This window comes from Phacochoerus africanus, chromosome 3, assembly GCF_016906955.1.
Source record: "Phacochoerus africanus isolate WHEZ1 chromosome 3, ROS_Pafr_v1, whole genome shotgun sequence".
NCBI lineage: Eukaryota > Metazoa > Chordata > Mammalia > Artiodactyla > Suidae > Phacochoerus > Phacochoerus africanus.
In genome coordinates this window covers 51696318-51718602 of record NC_062546.1, presented here as the reverse complement: position 1 = coordinate 51718602, position 22285 = coordinate 51696318, and the positions used below count along the sequence as shown (strand labels likewise).

Here is a 22285-nt window from a genome sequence, read left to right as displayed (position 1 = left end):
GAACGAGGCACCGGTGGAGATCCCGTCGTGGCGCAGTGGTTAACGAATCCGACTAGGAACCATGAGGTTGTGGGTTCGGTCCCTGCCCTTGCTCAGTGGGTTAACGATCCGGCGTTGCCATGAGCTGTGGTGTAGGTTGCAGACGCGGCTCGGATCCCGCGTTGCTGTGGCTCTGGCGTAGGCCAGGGGCTACAGCTCCGATTCGACCCCTAGTCTGGGAACCTCCATATGCCGCGGGAGCGGCCCAAGAAATAACAACAAAAAAGACAAAAAAAAAAAAAAAAAAAAAAGAACGAGGCACCGGGCTTAAACCCAGGCCTGGATGGAGCCCTGAACATACACTTCTGGCAGGCCCCCTGAGGCCGTGAAGCTCTGGCGTCACGTCTGAGGGGCCTTCCTCTGACTGGGAGCCTTCTGCAGGGTCTGGCTCTCACAGGTCCTCTCCGCACCCGGCTGCGCCTCCGGACTAAACACATCAGCACCCTCAGGCCTTCGGAGAGAAGCCGCCGGGACCGGAGCCAGCCTGTGCGCCCAGGTAGGTTCCGAGCGCGCTCGACTCCGGTTTTGCGTTCGGGCCACGGGCCCCCAGGGTGCGCGGCAGGAGGTGGACACCAGGGGCAGCCCTGCGCTGGTCCTGCGGGGCGCGCTTCCGGCCGCGCAGGCGCAGAAGGCCGCGTGCGGGGCCGCTTGATGGGGCCGCAGGTAGAGGCGAGGTCGCCAGGGCAGCCGGCTGCAGGTAGGGGCAGTGGGTCTGGGACAAGAGGGGTGGGCCGGGGAGGGGCATGCTTGGGGGAGGGGGCGGCGGGCCTGAGGGAAGGGGCAGCAGGTAGGCGGGCCCGGGAGCAGCCGGCGAGGGGCAAGGGCCTGCGGCCGGGCTCGGGGGGTGGGGGTGGGGGGCAGCTGGATCGCGTCCAGTCCAGCGGCCCAGCTGGACTTTAGCTGACGGACACTCTGCCAGGACAGGCTTCCATGCCCGCCTCCTGGAGGTCCTTGGCACTGCTGCTGCCTCCGGGTGCAGCTCTGGAATCGTCTGTGGCCCTTCTTTGAAAAGAAGGGTTTAGCAGTTTCCTTTGGTGGTCTCGGCTTCTCCATCCTTGATCTTTACTATAGAACCTTAAGGCTAAGCAGGCATCTGGAATGTTTAATGTACCCGTGCTTTGTTGGCAAAATGGGATTCTACCCTCAATTGTATTGGGGACACTAATCCATTCTTTTCTGATTGTATAAAATATTCTCTATTTGGTAAAAACCACCTTTGTTCCATGGGTTTTCTTGTTTTTAAATTAGGCTGTGAATGTAGCGGTGGTTCCCACTTTTTCCTGTTACCAATTTTTTCTTATTGTCAGAAATCCTTTGTGTCTGACCCCCACCATTGTTATTTTTAAATTTACAGAAGCAGGAGCTGTGAGTATCATTTTGCTTATTTTCAGCAAGAAAATTCCTTCAGCCATACAGCCTTAACCCTAGACTTGGAAAACCTACTCCAGAAATATGCCTTTAAAAGAAAAAAAAGGTGTTGGGGTGGGTAACTGATTTCTTTAAGAATTAGGCAGCCTTGGAACTTCCCATTGTGGCTCAGTGGTTAAAGAACCCAACTAGGAACCATGAGGTTGCGGATGGCCTGGCCTTGCTCAGTGGGTTAAGAAGCCTGCATTTCCGTGAGCTGTGGTGTAGGTCAAAGTCAGGACTCAGATCCAGTGTTGCTGTGGTTGCAGACGCTGCTCAGATCTCACCTTGCTGTGGCTGTGGTGTAGCCCAGTGGCTACAGCTCTGATTGGACCCCTAGTCTGGGAACCTCCCTGTGCCAGGGGTGTGGCCCTAAAAAGACCCAAAAAAAAAAAAAGAATTAGGCAGTCATGGAGTTCCCATCATGGCTCAGTGGTTAACGAACCCGACTAGTATTCATGAGGACGTGGGTTCAATCCCTAGCCTTGCTCAGTGGGTTAAGGATCTGGTGTTGCCATGAGCTGTGGTGTAGGTCTCAGATGGGGCTCAGATCCAGTGTTGCTGGGGTGGCTATAGCTCCGATTAACCTCTAGCCTGGGAACCTCCATATGCTGCAGGTTTGGCCCTCAAAAGCCAAAAAAAAAAAAAAAAAAAAAAATTGGGCAGTCTTGGCGTTCCCTTTGTGGCTCAGCAGAAACGAACCCAACTAATATCCATGAGGATGTGGGTTCAATACCTGGCCCTGCTCAGTGGGCGGGTTAAGGATCTGGCGTTGCCGTGAGCTCTGGTGTAGGTCGAAGATGTGGCTTGGATCTGGCTTTGCTGTGGCTGTGGTATATATAGGCTGGCAGCTGCAGCTCTAGTTTGGCCCCTAGCCTGTAAACTTCTGTATGCCACACTTGCAGCCTTAAAGAAAAAGAAAGAAAGAAAGAATTAGGCACTCTCAGCATCAAGCCCCCATCCCTGCAGTGACTGTACTGTGTTCAATTCCATCTAACACCTGAGAGTTGTAAGATTTAGAGGAAGAATATGGATTTAGGGTCAGAAAACTTGGCTCCTCTGTGTACAGTTTACTCACCTCACTCTGACTTAGTTTTATTTTTTTTCTTTTTTTTCCCCTCTTTTGGCTGCCTCAGGGCATATGGAGTTCCCAGGCCAGGGGGCAAATTGGAACTGTAGCCAGTGGCCTACATCACAGCCACAGGAACGTTGAGATTCAAGCCATGTCTGCAACCTACACCACAGCTCATGGCAACGCCAGATCCTTAACCCACTGAGAAAGGTCAGGGATCAAACCTGCATCCTCATAGATACTAGTCAGATTCCTTTCTGCTGAGCCACGACGGGAGTTCTGGACTTAGGGAAAATTGAAAGGCTAATGAGGCATATAGCTGTAGAGCTGACAAGAAATATGTTAAAGGATTCCTGGATAATGGTGAGGGTCCAGCACAGATTAGAAAATATGAATTTCTTTTTTTTTGTCTTTTTTAGGGGGGCTTCACCTGCAGCATATGGAGGTTCCCAGGCTAGGGGTCGAATCGGAGCTGCAGCTGCCGGCCTACACCACAGCTACAGCAACCTGGGATCTGAGCCACACCTGCGACCTATACCACAGCTCACGGCAATGCTGGATCCTTAACCCACTGAGTGAGGCCAAGGATTGACTCCACATCCTCATGGATGCTCATTGGGTTCTTTAGCTGCTGAGCCACAATGAGAATTCCAAGAAAATATGAATTTCTAAAGTCTTACAGAATTTTGAGCCTGATATTGGCATCCTTTGAGTGGAAATGGAGAAAGTGATATACCTCAAAAAAAATAAATAAATAAACCAAAAAAATAAAAAACATGTAGGCTTCAGGCCTTAGAGGATCTGAATGTATTCCTGATGGTGCAGGGTAGGATCTGTGGAAGGTCAGGGGCAGGGGGGTTCAAGTTAAAAGAATTAATCCTGAGGTATGGGCTGGTGGACTCCCTGGAGGAAGTGGTGGATGAGAGCCTCAGGGGACAGGCACCCTGCAGAGATGGAGATTTGGTGGGATTGGGCACCAGAGGGAGGAAGCAGTTTGAGGCCCTGGAGAGAGAAGCTGGGAGTGATCAGGTGACCAGTGCATTTCTACCGAGTCCCTGCTGCACATTGCCCACCGAGGATACAGGTACACACATCAGGCAGGTGGTCCTCTGAGATCTTACAGTTGAAGAAGGAACAGCAAGAAGCATCGTTCTAGAGGCCTCTTGGGGTGTAGACTTTAACCTGAGGGTAGAGAGGGGCTGTCAAATGTTGTAAAGCAGGGAGTGATCAAGCTTGGGCTTTAGAAAGACCCTGTGTATACCAGAGAGAAACTCTTCCACAGGTGCACGAGAGGTGTGCACAAAACCTATTTCCCCAGCTGTGGTGTAGTCAGTCCGAAACAGTGAACTGGAGTGTCATGTTATCTCCTTGGATAAACCTCAAAAACAGAATGCCGAGCTTTGAAAAAAGCAAGTTGGGGGAATTCCCAGCATAGTGTCTATGAGGATGCAGGTTCGACCCTGGCCTTAACCCTGGTTAAGGATCCGGTGTTGCCGCAAGCTGCAGTATAGGTTGAAGGTGCTGTTCAGAGATGATATTCCTGTGGTTATGATGTAGGCTGGCAGCTGCAGCTCTGATTCGACCCCTAGCCCAGGAGCTTCCATGTGCCAAAGGTACAGCTGTAGAAAGAAGAAAAAGCAAGTTGTGAAAGTTCCTGTGTGGTGCAGCTAGTTAAGAATCCAGTGTTGCTGCAGCTGTGGCACAGGCTGCAACTGCAGTGCATGTTTGATGCCTGGCTGGGAAACTTCCACATGCTGCAGGTGTGGCCAAATAATAATAATAGTAATAAAGCAAGTTGTAAAAGGATATGCACTTGGCCCTCTGTATCCACATATCCTGCATCCCTAGATACAGAGGGTGGAAGGTAGTGTGCCATTTTGTGTAAGAGACTTAAGCATCTGCAGATGTTGGGATTCATGGCGGGCTTGGAACCAATCCTCTGCAGTTACTGAGAAACGAACAGTACAACACTGCTTGTATGAACCTTGAAAGCATACATGTGTCATGTGTTGTCATTTCTGGCCACACAGCCATGTGATAGAAATAGAAAGCATGCATGGAAGTTATGTTCACCAGTGGTTCTCAAACTTTAGCAGGAATCTGAGTCCTTTGGAAGACTTGTTAAAACAGATTTCTAGGAGTTCCCATCGTGGCTCAGTGGTTAATGAATCAAAATGCATCCATGAGGACGAAGGTTTGATTCCTGGACTTGCTCAGTGGGTTAAGGATCCGGTGTTGCCATGAGCTGTGGTGTAGGTTGCAGACGTGGCTTGGATCCTGCATTGCTGTGGCTGTAGTGTAGGCTGGTGGCTACAGCTCCGATTAGACCCCTAGCCTGGGAATCTCCATATGCCATAGGTGCAGCCCTAAAAAGCAAAAAACAAACCGAAAAACAGATTTCTGGGCTCCACCTCAGAGCCTCAGAGTTTCTGATTTAGTAGGTCTGGGGTGAGGACTCTAGAACTTGAATCTCCCAGGTCCCAGGTAGGACTGGGCTGCAAGTGCAGGGACCACAGTTTGAGAACCACAGACACACCAGCTTGCCGATGGTGATTTCTTCTAGGGAGGGAACAGAATAGAAGAGAGGGGAGGTCCCGTCGTGTCACAGCAGAAACGAATCCAACTAGGAGCCATGAGGTTGCGGGTTTGATCCCTGGCCTTGCTCAGTGGGTTAAGGATTTGGCATTGCCGTGAGCTATGGTGCAGGTCGCACACGTGGCTCGGATCTGGTGTTGCTGTGGCTGTGGTGTACGCTGGCAGCTGTAGCTCCAATTAGACCCCTAGCCTGGGACTCTCCATATGCCTCAGGTGTGGCCATAAAAAAAAAAAAAAAATAGAGAGGCTCTGAGGGGCCCAAAGGGGCTTCAACTATTACATAACTTTTTTCTCTTTTCCTTTTTTAGGGCCACATCCTCAGCGTATGGAAGTTCCCAGGCTAGGGGTCGAATTGAAGCTGTAGCTGCTGACCTATGTCACAGCCACAGCAACGCCAGATCCTTAACCCACTGAGTGGGACCAGGGATCAAATCCGAGTCCTCACGGATACTGGTTTGGTTCGTTACCTCTGAGCCACAATGGGAACTCCTAAAACGTTTTCTTTCTTAAAAAAAGTAGGATGCAGTGTTATTTCACACAGCTGAATGGATGCTCATAATCTTATGTTTTAACTTTCTCTGTGCTTGAAACATTTCAGAAAAGAAAAAAGATCCTACTCGCTGTGAAAAATGGATTGGAAAAGAGAAAGCAGTGGGAGAGTGTGTAGGAAAGTGTTGCAGAAGCCCAGGTAGGAGATGTCTAGACCAGGGCTGGGGGTGGAGGTGGCAGAGAGAGGAAGCGGGGTGTGAGCAGATTTGGGAGGGAGGAATCAAGCCACATGGATTTGTGCCTATCACCATGGGGACTTGTGACAGGAGAGAGAAGTCAGTTGTGGGCATCCCAGGTCTTGAGGGGCCAGCTGAGTGAAGTGTAGGAAGGGCCACAGAGCAGATTTGAAGCCATGAGCGTGGACTTGGCCTTCAGAGCCATGTGTGTGGTGAGACCACCTAGAGAGCATGGTATGGAAGGGGGCCCTCGGCACCTGGGGGGATGCCATCACCTAAGGCAGGCTTGCCGGCTGCTGACCTCCACCCATATTTATGTGGCCCATGAGCTAAGGATGCTTTTCACCTTTTGAACTGTTGGGGGAAAAAGTCAAAATGTTTTAATGAAATCGGACTCTTGGCATCCATGAACAGTTTAGTTGGAGGACGTCCACGCTCATTTGTGTAGGATGGCCTGGCTGCTTCTGCGCCTGACCACCGAGTGGAATAACCGTGGGGCTGCCTTGTTTGCTCAACATCTCCCCTCCACGCCCACCCATCTCAGTGCTGTGGTCCTTCGATTCCAGCTTCTGGCCTCTAAACCCAAACATTTATTGTCTGGCCCTTTTCAGAATAAAGTTCACTGGTCACCGACCTCAGGCCTAAGTTGAGACCCTCTTGGTCACTTTAAATGCTGTAGAGGAGAGGCGGCAGTAGTTTTATCCATTTCTTCAAGGTCACCTAAGAATCAGGTGTTGGTGGAAGAAGCTCAGGAGGGTGTGAGGCCTGGGTGGTGAAAGCCGTCGTTGTGTCCATGGCAGCCAAGGGGGAGAGGGCCAGAGAGAAAGATGCGGGCCCGGAATCTCTCTGAGGAGGGTGAGCAGACACCCCCCCCGGAACAACGCTGGCTTGCTGGCAGGACACAGGTGCTGGGGTGAGCAATGGTGTCATCTGGAGAAAGGAGGGTCTGGGTGAGGTGGGAGCTGTTGAGTAGACCCGGGGTTTCCCGAGGACTTTGTCGTGAAGTGGAGTGAGCACAGTGTTTTCTTATTCTTGGGCAAGTACACTGACCCGTAGAAGACTCAACTTCCTGCTCAGCAGGAGTGGTGTCACTGCTGACCTGCGGCCTCATTGCCCTGAGTCACTGGAAGGATAGAGCTGTCACTTACTGAGATTGTGAACACTGTGAAAACAGCAGATTTGAGGGGAAAGAGCAGATGTTGAGTTTGGGAAGTATTTTTTTCAGGTTGACATATATATATGTACATATACACACATACATACATACCTACATAACACTTTATCTATTCATCTGTCAGTGGACACTTAGGTTGCTTCCACATCTTGGCTATGGTAAATAGTGCTACTTTGAGCATGGATGCATATATCTTTTGGAATTAGTGTTTTTGTTTTTTTCAGATATTCACCCGGGAGTGGATTGCTGGATCACACAGTAGTTATGTTCTTAGTTGTTTTTTATTTTTATTTTTATTTATTTGTCTTGTTAGGGCTGCATCTGCAGCATATGGAAGTTCCCAGGCTAGGGGTCAAATCAGAGCTGCAGCTGCTGGTCTCCGCCACAGCCATAGCAACTCGGAATCCAAGCTTCGTCTTTGACCCACACAGCAGCTCATGGCAATGCCACATCCTTAACCCATTGAGCAAGGCTAGGGATCAAACCTGCATCCCCATGGATACTAGTTGGGTTTGTTACCGCTGAGCTACAATGGGAACTCCATAGTCTTAGTTTTTTGAAGAAAAACTATTTTCTACAATAGTTGCACCCATTTGCATTCCCACCAGCTGTGTACAAGGGTTCCCTTTCTCCACATCCTTGCCTCTTGTCTTTTCTTTTCTTTTTCTTTTTCTTTTTTTTTTTTTTTTGTCTTTCATCTTTTTAGGGCTGCACCTGCTACATATGGAGGTTCCCAGGCTATGGGTCTAATTGGAGTTGTACCTGCTGGCCTAAACCACAGCAACATGGGTTCCGAGCTGCATCTGCCACCTCCACCACAGCTCATGGCAACGCTGGATCCTTAACCCACTGAGCAAGGCCAGAGATCAAACTCGCATCCTCGTGAGTACTAGTTGGGTTTGTTTCTCCTGAGCCACGACGGGAACTCCCAGTCTTAACCTCTTTACAGGCAGCCCTGCTTGGCTTTGAGCCCAATAGAACACAGCCTTGTTTCCATCTTTCCTAAGCTCCTCTGTCACCTGAATTCTGCAGTAACTCCTCTTTTTGTCCGGTTGAGACACTCGTGGTCTCCTCACTGTGATAAGTTAATACACATGACAGGTTCATCTGGATGGATGAACAGGCGGACCCACATAGATGCACAGAATTTCTGGTAGCCTGTGATTGGAGAGAACAGTGTCTCAGTGAGAAAGCAGTTGGCACTGAAGGAAGAGGGTTGCCCGCTTCTTTGTAGTGCCCAGAGTAGGGCATGTGGGGTGCGATGGGGCTTTAGGGAGCAGACGGGCAAGGAGAGGCTGGAAACCGGCTCTGGAGCCCTGACAAGCTGGGGCTGTGCGAGGCCTTACCTACAGCTGCTGCACCATCTGGGGTCAGAGCCTGAGGGGCCTGGCAGAAGGGCCTGGGGAAGGAGGCCCACCTGGATTGTTGCCACTTGTCTGTGTGCAGAGGTACATTTTTTATTTACCAAACCTCCTTTTTGGTCCTTTGAGGCAGAGTGCCTTCAAACCAGCTCACAGGGCTGGCCCTGACTGACCTGGGAGTGGATGGAGACCTGAGCTGGGAGAAGGAAAGCCCCCCTGGAGGGTAAGGCTGCATAGCACGGTTGTCTCCAGCCAGAAGGCACTGGGTCCATTCTGTCACTGGTGTCCTGCATATCACAGCGTGGTGGTTACGCTGGCACACATTCTTGTCTCGTAGTGACACTCTTCCACCGGGTGGTCAACAGCATCTGCCTCGATTGTCCAGGCCCTTCCCCAGCCCCCTCCCCTTCCATCCCCACCCCACAGCAACCAGGCAGTGTGCCTTCACCATAGCCCCAAGCTGCACCAGGGCTGGAGCTGAGACCTTGGGTGGTGGCAAGGGCCCCACCTCCTGATGTCAGCTCAGGGCAGGGTTTACCTCAGGTCTCCTGTCTCACCACCATTGTACAGGCTCATTCATGTCTTCTCAGGGTGCTGGTCCTGGGTTCAAGCCAGCCCACCCCAGCCTCTTCCACCCCTGGGGCACTTTCCACACCTTTGCTTCTTAGAAACCTCAGGGGGCTTTTGAGTACCTTCCAGAGAACACCCCCTCTCAGCATTCCAGCTGTCCCCGCCACCCCCACCCCGCCCCAGCTGCCCTCCCACTGCCCTTTTCTGTCCTCTCTTGCCCTGGCTCCACTGGACTAACAAAACAGAACTCGCTTTCATCTAACTAACCCCTCCGTGAAGACACTGTGGGGGAGACAGACATACCAGGACACCTTTGTCCTCCGAGTTGTAATAAACTGCAGGGATTCTGGGAAGTGCTGGCCTCAAGCATTTGGCACAAGGCTGGTGTCAAACCTTCTTTGGTCATCACAGTGATGCTGGGACCAGGAGGCTGTGTCACCCTCAGGCCTCATGAAATAAGACCACGTCTACTCCTTGTTTCACTGTCTATTTTAGGAGCTCGAGGAGGACGACACCATGGAGACGAGACACCAGGAAGGCAGGAAGGGCCCCCTTCGCAGGGACGTGCCCCCGGTGGTGGGGCTGCTGCTCTCCATGGCCCTCATGAATGCCCTCCTCTACCTCTGCCTCGACTGGCTCTTCATCTTGCCCCCGCGCTCTGTGGGAGAGCCCAGGCACTGTCCCCATGGCCACTTCAGGATGGGACAGATGAGCAACTGCTCCCCGTGGCTGTCCTGTGAGCAGCTGAGGACGGAAGTGAGGCAGATGAAGCGAGTTGGCGAAGGAGCCGTGAAGAGGGTGAGTTCCAGGCTTACGTCCAGGGTAACGGGTGGGTCCCTCCAGCCCAGTCAGCACACACCTGGGAAGTTGTCGGGCTGAAGTCATGCAGAGGAAGGAAAGGCTGGATACGAAAGGAGTGCTTGGCTTGGTTGTTAACAGTAATAGAAAACTAGAAAGAATAACTCTAGGGGAACAGTTCATGTGGTCCAACCACTTGTAGACTATTCTGTAGCCAACAGGTGTAGCAACATGAAAAAGATCTTATGGTGATAGATACAGAAGTAAAATAGGAAGTTGTACAATATGCTGTTTTCATCTGCAAGATGATTTATGTAGAAAAATGTGAAAATGATAGAAAGTGTGTTATGGTGAAGGAGGATCTGGGGCAATTTTTTTCATTCTTATTTTTCAAACTCTGTAGTAGTATTATTTGATTAAAATTATTTTTTATTTTAAAAAGAGAAACCAAAGGGACAAATTAAGTTCTCACATAGAAGCTTCCAGAGCCCTGTTTCATGGGCAGCCTGTGGGCTGTGTTTCCACAGTGGTCACACCTGTGGTAAGTGCACCACTCTAGAAGCCAGTTAAGGCTGGTGAACCAGACAGTCCCTTTGTGAGGGCACAGCGAGTGAGGGGAAAGGGCAGGGCAGAAAATGCTTGGGCGGGGGATGGAGCTGCAGCTGCTTCTCTAACAAGAAAGGAGCCACCTTGAAGCAGGAGGTCAGTCGGGGGAGAAGGGGGAGGAATCAGTGTCCAGTGAGACCATGAAAGAGGTAACTGGTTCCGTCTGCTCATTGTAGTGGGCACTCAGCTCGGCAGTGAAGGAACGCAGGCCCACGAAGCTAGTTGAGGAGGAGGCTTCAGTGAAGACAAGAAGTCAGAGGTCCCGTCGTGGCTCAGCGGAAATGAATCTGACTAGCATCCATGAGGATGCTGGTTCGATCCCAGGCCTCACTCAGTGGGTTAAGGATGGGATGTTGCCATGAGCTGTGGTGTAGGCCGACAGCTGTAGCTCCCATTAGACCCCTAGCCTGGGAACCTCCATATGCCATGGGTGTGGCCCTAAAAAGACAAAAAATAAATAAATAAATAATAAGATGACAAGAAGCAGATATATAGTGAACTGTGTTAGTGACACTCTGCGAAGACAGCAGAGCAAGGAACGAGCCTCGGGCTTGTTACTCTAGACTGGCAGGATGGCATGAGTGTTTGGGGATGATGTTCCAGTACACAGGATGGGGCCTTGCAGAGGCCCCGAGGTGGAATATGCTGGGTTGTCTGGGGACCAGAGGCAGGGTGAGAGGAAGGGGTCAGAGGTGAGGATCTTGCAGGGCTGCGGGCCTCAGGCACCAGGGCAGCCACGTTGACGGAGGGAAGACGTGGCGGCCTGTGTGCAGAGCAGATCAGCGAGAAGCTTGGTGAGAGATGGGGGCTGTCCACACTGGAAGCATCGAGAAGTTGGTGGGCCCTGGTTGTATCTGAAAGGAGGCAGGAGGTAGGTTGGATGGATGTGGGGTGTTGCGGGGGTAACAGAGGTTGGGTGGCAGGGAGGACAGGGGTGGCGTTCCTGTGCAGGGAGGATTCTGTGTGTGTGGGAGGAGGCCAAACTGAGGCACAGGCAGTGGGCAGTTGTCGGGGTGCGGGGCTATAAATCCAGGCCAGTATTGACAGCTATAGGCTGTGACAAAGTCACCAGGGAGGGTGACTCACAGCCAGTTAGTTTCTGTCCCCTTCAGAGTGAACTTGGGGGCTGCCCTGTTGTTTTTGTGTTGTTGCACTCAGGGTATTTTTGGAATTATTTTCACAATTGCTTTTTATCCTGAAGGATGTTTTTGAGTAGCTTTGATGATGACAGATTATTGTTTCAGGACAGATTTGATTTTGGGGAATGTCAGGAGATGACATGCATCCCACCAGATTCAACAGGGTGGAATATGGTTAGTTTAGGCAAAGGGTGACTAAAAGGCTGTTACCCTAAGATTTTGTGTCTTGGCTGAAACTTGCCCTCGGACCTGTTTTGAGGGGGCAATGTCAGCTCCACCCCCCAGAGCCCTGACTGTCCTGCCCCATGGACTTCCCAGGGCCTGCAGGTCCTGATCCTCCACACCGGCACTCATTCCACAAACGTGTTTCCCGTCGCTACCCCCCGCCCCCCATTTGAGCATCCCTCCTCCCTGGCACTCGAGCTGGGGGTGTAGATTCTCAGCAGGAGCTTCTGTAACAAAGTATTCCTCCTAAACACATGCAGGCCGTCCCCCCCCATCCAGTGTGGCTGGTTTCTCATCATTTGGCTCTCAGCATCAGATGTTACCTCTCTGAGGGGCTTTCCCTGACACTCCTCTTGAACCTGCCCCACACGTTGTGGACTCTGTCTAGCATCTCGTTTGTTGTCTCTTATAAATGCAAGCTCCCAAGGGCACAGTCACCAGTTCCCTTTGTGTCCTCAGCATCTAGCCCCATGCCTGGTACCTGAATCCACATAATGTTATATATTGGCTTAACTCTCACGGTGTCCGAGCATACCCCCTTCCCCTGGATGGTTTCTGGTTTGTGTTTGGAATTGCGTCACATGTCCTCTCCTGCCCCTAGTTTGGACAAGGCCAACTGACCCCTGATTTCCCATTTTCTGTTCTTTAATTATGAAAGCAGTACATTCAGCTCAAATTTTTTTTTTTTTTTTTTAAGGGCTGCATCCACGTCACATGGAAGTTCCCAGGCTAGGGGTCTAATCGGAGCTGCAGCTGCCAGCCTACACCACAGCCACAGATCCAGGCTGCATCTATGACCTACACCACAGCTCATGGCAACGCCGGATCCCTGATCCACTGAGCAAGGCCAGGGATCGAACCCTCATCCTCTTGGATCCTAGTCGGGCTCATTACCACTGAGCAACAAGGGGAACTCCTCAGCTCGAACATTCAGAAGGAGGTAGAGCAAAGAGCGGAAGTCCCTTTTGCCCCTTCTTCTCTGTCCTGACTTACTCCCTGGGGATGACCGTGAGTGTAGATTTTTAAACCCAAGATGATACTGAAAGGACCAGGCATGTTCTCTGCCAAGGGCAGCAGCACCCGCATCTCAGGGCCACCCACTTCCTGAACCACAGATTTGGGCAACAGTACTCATAAGGAAGAGGAATGGCTGTGATAGAACAGATCTTTCCAGTAGGTGGACGCCCCACCAGGTGGGAGCTGTGACACGATGCACACTTCTGTCATACCTGGTCCCCTGGGGAGCTGGCGGTGGGTCTTGATGCAGCATCCTGGTGCTCAGCAGGTCATGTCTCTGGTAGCCGCTTTCTGTTGCATGTTTTGTCCTTTAAGATTAAAGTATGGTACGTTAAGGAGTTCCCACTGTGATACAACAGGGTCTGCAGCACTGGGATGCAAGTTCTATGCCCAGCTCAGCGCAGTGGGTTAAGATCTGGTGTTGCCACAGCTGTGGCTTAGGTTGCAACTTCGGCCAGGATCTGACCCTGGGCCTGGGAATCCATGTGCCAAGGGGTGGCCCAAAAAGAATTTTTAAAAGTATGGTATGTTAAAAAGCCATAACATTTGGGTTGGATCCCATAGAGGGAATGGATTCAGTTCTTTCCTTTATATCGCTCTGTCCTCTGGTTTTGTGTAGCCTTAGAAGGGTTCCATGTGATCTGTTTTTTTGCAGAAGTTTGTCTGGAGCACAGATGCTGCGAGAAGTAACAGCATCCACTGCTCCGTCTCCTCTGCCAGGCCTACCTTGCATCCCTCTTAGTCTTGGGCCCTTCTTCTCCCCTGTGCTCGCTGCCTGGGTGGCCTCATCCAGCCCAGGCCTTCATCCCCTGAATGAATGCTAGGCTTTTCTGTCCCCTGCTTCTACCACATCATGGGTGTTGAAGGGCTTCTCAAGCTAAGTGTGTCACGGACTGTCCCCTCAGCATGCTCCTCTTTCACTCCCCACCTCGCCCAAGGGCAAGCCATCTGTCCAGGTGCTCACACAACCTGGGGTGGGGGGGCGTCCTTGCACCCCACTTTCTTATATCCATGTTCAGCCCATTAGCAAGTTACAGTGTCTCTGCACTTGGGGGGATTTGGAGTTTGATCCCTCCTCAGTTTCTGCCTGTGTGCTCTCCCCATGCAGGCCTCCACAGCTGGTAGTCTCCAGAGTGGGCTGCCTGCTCGCCCACCTGCTCCCTTTGGTCTACGCTCACGCTGCAGCCATAGTGCTGCTCTTGTTATGATCACATAGTGTGTCTCCTCTGCCCCAGCTCCTCCAGCGCCCTCTGTGTCCCTCTAGTCCTTTCAGCCACCGAAGGCCCCTCCCAGCCTCTGCTCCCCTCCACCTGCTCAGTCACTGTGGCCTGAGGACATCCTACCCCAGGGCCTTTACTGTGCTGTCCTCCTCCCCAAGATGTGGTCCCCAGATGCTGCGTGGTGAGCACTTCCCCAGCTAGTGAAAATTTAACCCTTCCCTGCTTAACTTTTCTCCTTCCAGTATACTTCACACAGCCCTGTTTGTTTTCTCTGTTGTCTGCCTTCTGCATGGGAATGTAAATATCACATGGGGAATGATTATTTCAACTTTTTTATTGACATAAGTGCTTGTTAAAGGAATGAAGACAGATTTGACTACTTTTTTTTTTTTGTCTTTTTGCCTTTTCTAGGGCTGCTCCCTCGTCATATGGAGGTTCCCAGGCTAGGGGTCCAATCGGAGCTGAAGCCGCCAGCCTACGCCAGAGCCACAGCAACGTGGGATCCGAGCCTTGTCTGCAACCTACACCACAGCTCACGGCAACGCCGGATCCTTAACCCACTGAGCAAGGCCAGGGATCGAACCCCCAACCTCATAGTTCCTAGTCAGATTCATTAACCACTGAGTCACGACGGGGACTCCCAGATTTGTCTACTTAACAGCTAAATACTATTTTACCATTAAAGGCCACGTAAACTAAGCTAATTATTTTCTAAGAGTTGTCTTTCTAATAAAGGATCACATGTATAATAAAGAATATATAAAGACCCCCTAGAAATTAATAAGCACAAAGCAAACAACCCTAGAGAAAACTGTATGAAGGACAGTGAAGACTTTGCACAGCAGACAAGCAGGAATGCCCAGAAGGTGAAAAGTACTGCCTCATTAGTAACTGGGGGAAATACTGAAAGGGGTTTTTCATCCATTAGACTGGCACAGATGACCAAGATCGTAGCGCCTAGTGTGGGTCAGGCTGAAGAACACAGGACTCATGCATGACTGGTGAAGTACAGGTTGGCCTTGACGGGAAGGGCACTGATGGTACATAGTCCTCAGTCACAAAAATACCTTCAGGTGTGCATGGGAATGTACATATAAGGCTCTTCGTTGGAGCGTTGTTGTTAATAAATAAGTGGAAAATAATTGAAATGTCCATCAAGCCTTTAAAAATAGATCACTTAACATTAACTGTCTATGCAAAATTATAGAGCTGTACGGAAAAAAGAACCTAATCCATTCTGACAGCATCTGCTACAGATTTTGTGAATTTTGATTCTATTATACCTAGTTGTTTTTTGTTTGTTTGTTTGTTTGTTTTGTCTTTTTGCCTTTTCTAGGGCTGCTCCTGCGGGGTATGGAGGTTCCCAGACTAGGGGTCTAATCAGAGCTGTAGCCACTGGCCTATACCAGAGCCACAGCAACATGGGATCCGAGCTGTGTCTGCGATCTACACCACAGCTCATGGCAACACCGGATCCTTAACCCATTGAGAAAGGCCAGAGATTGAACCCGAAACTTCATGGTTCCTAGTCGGATTCGTTAACCACTGCGCCACAACGGGAACTCCCTATTATACCTAGTTTTAAGAAAAGATTATCTGTAAAATCTTACACCTATACTGTGAAATATTATGGGCTTTAAAAAGAATGACCTGGTCTGTATATACATTAGGGAAAGATTTCTGAGGCATCAGTTAAATAAAAAAAGCCAGTTGCAATAAATATATTTGTTGTAATAAACTCAAATGCTGTTTTATAAATGTACATTAATACATGTAAAAGCATAGAAAAATTTCTGGTAGGTTACCAACTGAAGAGTTAACTAGTTTCCTTTGGGATGAGAAGTAAATACACCTTCTGTGTTTGAACTTTGAACTCCAAGGCATATATTCATGGTGGCCAGCAGGTTAAGGATCTGGCATTGTCACTGCTGTGGTGCAATCTAGAAGGGGGGTCCAAAGGAGTGAAGGATCTCAACAAAAATGACTTTTGTATTGAAATCAGATAACAATTTTAGTGCTGGTGCAAATCTATGAAGAGAATAAAATCTGTCCTATCGAATAAAAATAAAAAGGAGTTCTCTTGTGGCACAGTGGGTTAAGGATCTGGCATGGTCACTGCAGTGGCTTGTGTTGCTTCTCTGGCACAGTTTTGATGCCTGGCCTGGTAACTTCTATATGCCATAGGCACAGCCCAAAATAATAATAATTAAAAAATACATACTTATGAAACTTAGAGTGACTATAGCAATCAGAGCAATTTTTTTTTTTTTTGGGCCGTGCCCGCAGCATGCCAGAGTTCCCAGGCCAGAGATTGAACCAGCAGCACAGCTGTAACCAGAGCCACAGCAGTAACAACACCAGCTCCTTAACCCGCTAAGCCACAAGGGAACTCTTCAACTGGACTTTTTACAGCCGCACATGTGGCACATGGAAGCTCCTAGGGCCGGGATCAAATTGGAGCTGCAGTTGGGGCCTATGCCACAGCCACGGCGACACGGGATCCAAGCTGCATCTGTAACTACACTGCAGCTTGCAGCAGCACCAGATCCTTAACCCACTGAAGCAAGGCCAGAGATTGAACCTGCATCCTCATAGACACCATGTCGGGTCCTTAACCCACTGAGCTACAACAGGAACTCCTCAAACTAATTTCTTAATAGAAATTTTCCATACTGAAATTTCTCAAATTTGTTTTTTTAGGTCTTAAAGACTTCTCTTTGGAGTAAACGGTCAATGGCAGTTACATGGGTTTTTCTGTCAATGAACCTCTCTTCTCAGGCCCAAAAGAAATCTTCACAGTCCACATCTATCTGATATAGTATTTTTTAGTACTTTGAAAAGTTGTTTTAAAATTAAAAGTAATCTATATATTCATTTTGGGAAAAAAAAGTTGGAAAATACCAAAAGGTATATATATATTTTTTCAAAAAAGCATACAGAGAGAACCAAAACCACGAGCGTGTTACCTTTGATTTCTGTGTAATTTTGTCTTATTTTGTGCAGTTAAAACAGTAGTGTAAACACACTTTGTATCCTTTTAATTTAGAAAATTATTTTTATCTGTGAAAGAACCCTGTCAGCATCTGTATCACGCTACCCCTATAACCTTCTTTGAGCAGTCCTGTGAAACGACTGCTCCTTGATTTTTGATGGAGGGATAGGTTCCAGTTATGCTTTTATAAATAACACTAGGTTTTTATTCCCAGAACCTTTTTTTAAATGATTTTTTTCCATTATAGTTGATTTACAGTTCCCAGAGCCTTTTATGTATTTCAGATTATTGCCTTACATAGATTGTAGATGTAAATGTTAAAGGCTCTTGATAAATACGCCCGAAGTTGCTTTGGTAACCTTTATTTTAACACCAAAGAAGATGAAGCCAGAGAGACACAGCCCATGGGGTCAGGAGCAGCCCAGGGCAGTGGTATCCTGACCTGGAACCTGTTTTCTCTTCTGCAGTCTTCTGCCTTCCCTTTGGGGATTTAAGTAGAGAATAAGAGGTTCTTAATTCTATCCTCACTGATAGTAATGGGCTTCCCAGGCCTTACAGTACTGCTGCTCCCCTGCTAGCTGTGTGCCTGCTGTGTGCCAGGACAGCAGGTCCAGTGTGCGTGTAGCATTTCAGCTCCTGCTTTTACAGCTGAAGTCACAGAAAACCACGGACCATGTAAAAATGTGTTCCTTACATAGAGCTGTTCCTTATTGTGGTTTACTCTGCTCCCTTTTAAAGTGAACGATGATGTCATGTGGTGGGCTGGCTGGGCTCATCCCCTGCGTTGGATTTTCCAGTTCTCCATTCACCACTCCCTCCCTATCCCCTGCTGTACCGCTTTGAAGCTGGGGCCTGTTTGCCACTCAGTGCCTTTGTTCTTGCAGTCCTTGCTCCTGGGAATGCCCCCAGTCTCCACATCACCCTGCAGGCCCCAGTCATCCTGTGGACTGGCTCCCACGATATTCCTGCACGCTGTCCAGGTGGCCCTCAGCACCCTGACCAGCCACTGCCCGCCCCGACCCCTGCATTGGCCCTCTGCTGACACGGCACTTGTCTTGCCCAGCATCTTGTCCTGCTCTCTCCCTTTTTTTTTTTTTTTAATTTGTTTATTTATTTATTTTTTTTTGTCTTTTTGCCATTTCTGGGCTACTCCCGCGGCACATGGAGGTTCCCAGGCTAGGGGTCGAATCGGAGCTGTAGCCACCGGCCTACGCCAGAGCCACAGCAACGCGGGATCTGGGATCCGAGCCGCATCTGCAACCTACACCACAGCTCACGGCAACGCCGGATCGTTAACCCACTGAGCAAGGCCAGGGATCGAACCCGCAACCTCATGGTTCCTAGTCGGATTCGTTAACCACTGCGCCACGACGGGAACTCCTTTGGTTTTTTGTTTTGTTTTGTTTTGTTTTTTAATTTAAGGCTGCACCTTGCAGCATATGGAAGTTCCCAGGCTAGGGGTTGAATCGGTATTGCAGCTGCTGGCCTACATCACAGCCACAGCAATATGGAACCCGAGCCGTGTCTGACCTACACCTAAGCTCGTGGCAATGCTAGATCCTTAACTTGCTGAGTGAGGCCAGGGATTAAATTCACAATCTCATGGATAATAGTCAGGCTCATTACCGATGAGCCCCAATGGGAACTCTGTCCTTCTCTTAAGTATCTTTGGAGCAGAGCAAAATCACCTCGAGGACTGGGTCTGTGCCTTGTTAGTGTCTGTATCCTCTGCACCACATCCTGCTCTGAAAGGCATTTGTCAGCCTATGGCCATAACACCCTGAACGTGCCCGATCTCGTCTGAAAGACATTTGTCACGTTGCTTTCCAGCTCACCAATCAACAAGGGTTCCAGGTTGACATTCTCTGTGGTTTGGTTTTAGGTATTCCTGTCTGAGTGGAAGGAACGCAAGGTGGCTCTCTCTCGGCTCACCAGGTTGGAGATGAAAGACGACTTCCTGCATGGACTGCGGATGCTGAAGTCGCTGCAAAGCAAGCATGTGGTCACGCTGCTTGGCTTTTGTGAGGATGACAGCACCATCCTCACAGAGTATCACCCCTTGGGCTCCCTGAGCAACCTGGAGGAGGCTCTGAGCCTCCCCAGATACCAGAGCATCAACACGTGGCAGCACAGGCTGCAGCTGGCCCTGGACTACGTGGGCATCATCAACTTCCTGCACAACAGCCCTCTGGGCACGCTGGTCATGTGCGACTCCAGCGACCTGCCCAAGACGCTGTCCCAGTACCTGCTGACCGCCAACTTCAGCATCGTGCTGAATGACCTGGACGCCCTGCCCCTGGTAAACCACAGCTCCGGGGCCCTGGTGAAGTGTGGCCACAGGGAGCTCCAAGGGGACTTCGTGGCCCCAGAGCAGCTGTGGCCCTATGGAGAGGACGTGCCTTTTCAGGACGACCTCATGCCCGTGTATGATGAGAAGATTGACATCTGGAAGATTCCAGACGTCTCCAGTTTCCTTCTGGGGCACGTGGAAGGGAGCGACATGGTCCGGTTCCACTTGTTTGACATTCACAAGGCGTGTAAGAGCCAGACGCCTGCAGAGAGACCCACCACTCAGGACATTCTGGACACTTACCAGAACGTCTTGAATCTGCTCAGAGACACCGCGACTTCTCAGACCAGAGAGATGCTGTAGAATCCAGTACAGTGAGAGCTGGGGTCAAGGAAGGCTGGAGGAGTTACAGCGGCTCCGCTCTGACCTGAGGTCTGTGCTATTCCCGTGTGCTGCTTCCTTTCTGGCCACGTGCTCGTGTGAGCTTCCCTCTCCTGGCCACCTGGGCGACGGCACACTCAGCCCTGTGTAAGCCTGGCTTCAGGCGGAGATGCAGAGAAGCAGTGAACCTGGCTCGATGCTAAAGGAAGTACACAGCAGGCCTAACAACAGAATATGTAAGCCTGTAAGAAATGTGTATAGGGAAGGTTTTTAATGGCAGTGTGTGGAAGAAACACAAGTGATTCTCCAAAGAGTATTTTTTTCCTCATTTTTTTAGACGGGGTGTTTGTGGTGTATTTCACATGATACCAAGGAAGCCACCTCTACCGTTTTAAATGATCTGTGAGGCTCCTGTGCCTTTCACTTCCCAATGAGCTAGCATGCTCTTTGAAATTTTGAATGGATAAGGAATATTTTTTTAAACATTTTATTTTTATTATTATGGGTTTTTTGGTTCGTTTGTGTGTTTTTTGTTTTTTGTTTTTTTGCCCCACCTGTGGGCGTTCCCAGACCAAAAATCCAACCTGAGCCACAGCAGCAACCCAAGCCGGTGTCCTGTCAGCACTGAATCCCTAACCCACCAAGCCACAAGGAATCCCCAGGAATATTTAAAATATCACTTATGAAGGAAATTATATCTGTGTTACTGCTTTGAATGGTGCAGTAACCATTTACCCTTCAGCTGGATTTTCTGAGTCTAAAACTTAATTATTGTGACCATTTTACATCAACAGTGTCACTCATTACTGGAATATGCCTCGCACTTCCACTTGAGTCAAATAATTGAATTCTTCGAAAAACTCTTTCAGGGAGTTCCCACTGTGGTTCAGCAGTAACAAACCCACCTAGTATCCATGAGGATGAGGGTTTGATTCGCTGGCCTGCCTCAGTGGGTTAAGGATCTGGCATTGCCATAAGCTGTGGCATAAGTCACAGATGGTGCTCAGATCCCAAGTTGCTATGGTTGTGGCTTAGGCCGGCAACTGCAGCTCCAATTCTACCCCTAGCCTGGGAACTTCCATATGCCGTGGGTATGGATCTCAAAAGACAATAAAAAAAAAAGCTCTTTTGGGAGTTCTCTTGTGGCTCAGCAGGTTGAGGATTCAGCATTGTTACTGCTGTGGCTCTGGTTACAGCAGAGGCGCAAGTTTAAACCCTGGCCCAAGAACTCCCAACATGCCATGGGCACAGCAAAGAAACCAAAACAACTCTTGGTTCCTGTCATCCTCATTGCTTAGGTGTGTATTCATCATCACCAGTAAAGGGGATAAAGCTAAGCTCACACTGAAGGGCAAAGACCCTGTGCAGCCAACTGTTTTCCTGGACTCTGGCAGGCCTCACAGTCACTGGGACGGCGGGGAGCTGGCCCCATGGTCTCTGACCCAGTCTCTCTGGGCAGAATTTGAGACTTTGCATTTCTCTCTGGTGATGCTGGTGCTGCTGGACTGGGGGCCACATTTTGAGAACCACTGTCCTTCCCTGTCAGGGAGGGCAGCCCAGGCAGTAGGATAGGGGGTGGGGTATTGTCAGCATTATCCCTGTGCTCATCCCTCAAGCACAGGGCTTAGGGCTGAGCAGAGAATACGTTTGCCCAGAGTATATGAACTACTTTTTGCTATAAGATCTCCACCAGAACCCACTAGGATGGCTGTAACTAAAAGGATGGACAATAACAAGTGTTGACCAGGATGTAAAGAATTGGGACCCTTGTGCAATGCTGGTGGGAATATAAAATGGTGCAGCCGCTTTGGGAAACAGTCCGGCAGTTCTTCAAAAAGTTAAAGATTGAGTTACCATGACCCAGCAATTCCAGCCCACAGTACTTACCCAAGAGAATTGGAAACACATCCACAAAAGAACTGTACACGAATGAATGTTCAAAGCGACACTATTTTAATAGATGAAAGATGAAGATAGCCCAAGTGTCCTTGAGCTGGTGAATGGATGAAGAAAACGTGGTCCATCCATACAATGAGATGTCATTCAGCCATAAACAGGAATGAAGTACTGATAGATGCTCCAACATGGATGAACATGCTAAGTGAAAGAAGCTGCCAGAAAAAGACCACATGTTGGATGATTCCATCTGTTTGAAACATGCAGAATAGACAGACCCTGGGTAATAGGGAATTAGTGGTTTCCAGGGGCTGGCAGGGGTTTGGGGTTAAGCATGGGGAGTGCTTGCTAATGGGCACAGGGGTGTTGAAAATGTTCTGAAACTATATGGTGGTGATGGTTTCACAGCTCCAAATGTACTAAATAACACTGAAAAAGGGAAAATTTTGATATGTGAATTATATCTCAATAAAGCTGAAAGCCTCCCACCTCTGCTGCAAGGCTGTGTATCTCCTGTGACCTTTTCACTTGATATAGTAGTTACTGTGTGGAGTCGCTGATTAGGTAATGCCCTGTTCGTGCTGTTATTCTGGTTGGAGGAGTTTTCTTAGTGTTTTGGACTTTGCATTAGGGCGAAACTTGCAGTTTCAAACCAATTTGTTTTTAAATACTGGCAATAGAGCTAAAGTGAACAGCATGGCGTATGGGAAGGGACACTGTGCCGGGATCAGAAGATCAGGGTTACAGTTCTGCCCCTGCTTCTGACTCGTGTATAGTC

At 49.4% G+C, this 22285-nt stretch overlaps 1 protein-coding gene across 6 annotated transcripts; it reads left to right on the top strand.

Moving 5' to 3' along the window:
* Positions 1 to 669: 669 nt before the first annotated feature.
* On the top strand, positions 670 to 20725 carry POMK (protein O-mannose kinase). Of its 6 annotated transcripts, XM_047771753.1 has the most exons (6): positions 670 to 736; positions 5712 to 5801; positions 6554 to 6693; positions 8507 to 8596; positions 9439 to 9741; positions 18823 to 20725. In XM_047771753.1, exons 5-6 carry the CDS (start codon positions 9460 to 9462, stop codon positions 19591 to 19593), a joined length of 1053 nt encoding a protein of 350 aa, XP_047627709.1. In that variant the 5' UTR covers positions 670 to 736; positions 5712 to 5801; positions 6554 to 6693; positions 8507 to 8596; positions 9439 to 9459; the 3' UTR covers positions 19594 to 20725. The 6 variants fall into 6 exon arrangements, with proteins under 6 accessions (XP_047627709.1, XP_047627711.1, XP_047627713.1 ...); XM_047771755.1 differs by lacking the exon at positions 6554 to 6693 and having other exon boundaries at positions 18823 to 20548; XM_047771757.1 differs by lacking the exons at positions 5712 to 5801; positions 6554 to 6693 and having other exon boundaries at positions 18823 to 20548.
* The last annotated feature ends 1560 nt before the right edge of the window (positions 20726 to 22285 follow it).

What these genes read in the sequence shown, in the direction of transcription:
- POMK (XM_047771753.1), top strand. Translation starts at nt 9,460, where the DNA reads ATGGAGACGAGACACCAGGAAGGCAGGAAGGGCCCCCTTCGCAGGGAC. An exon ending in GCGAAGGAGCCGTGAAGAGG is followed by an intron (nt 9,742 to 18,822) that starts GTGAGTTCCAGG and finishes GTTTGGTTTTAG; the next exon opens with GTATTCCTGTCTGAGTGGAA.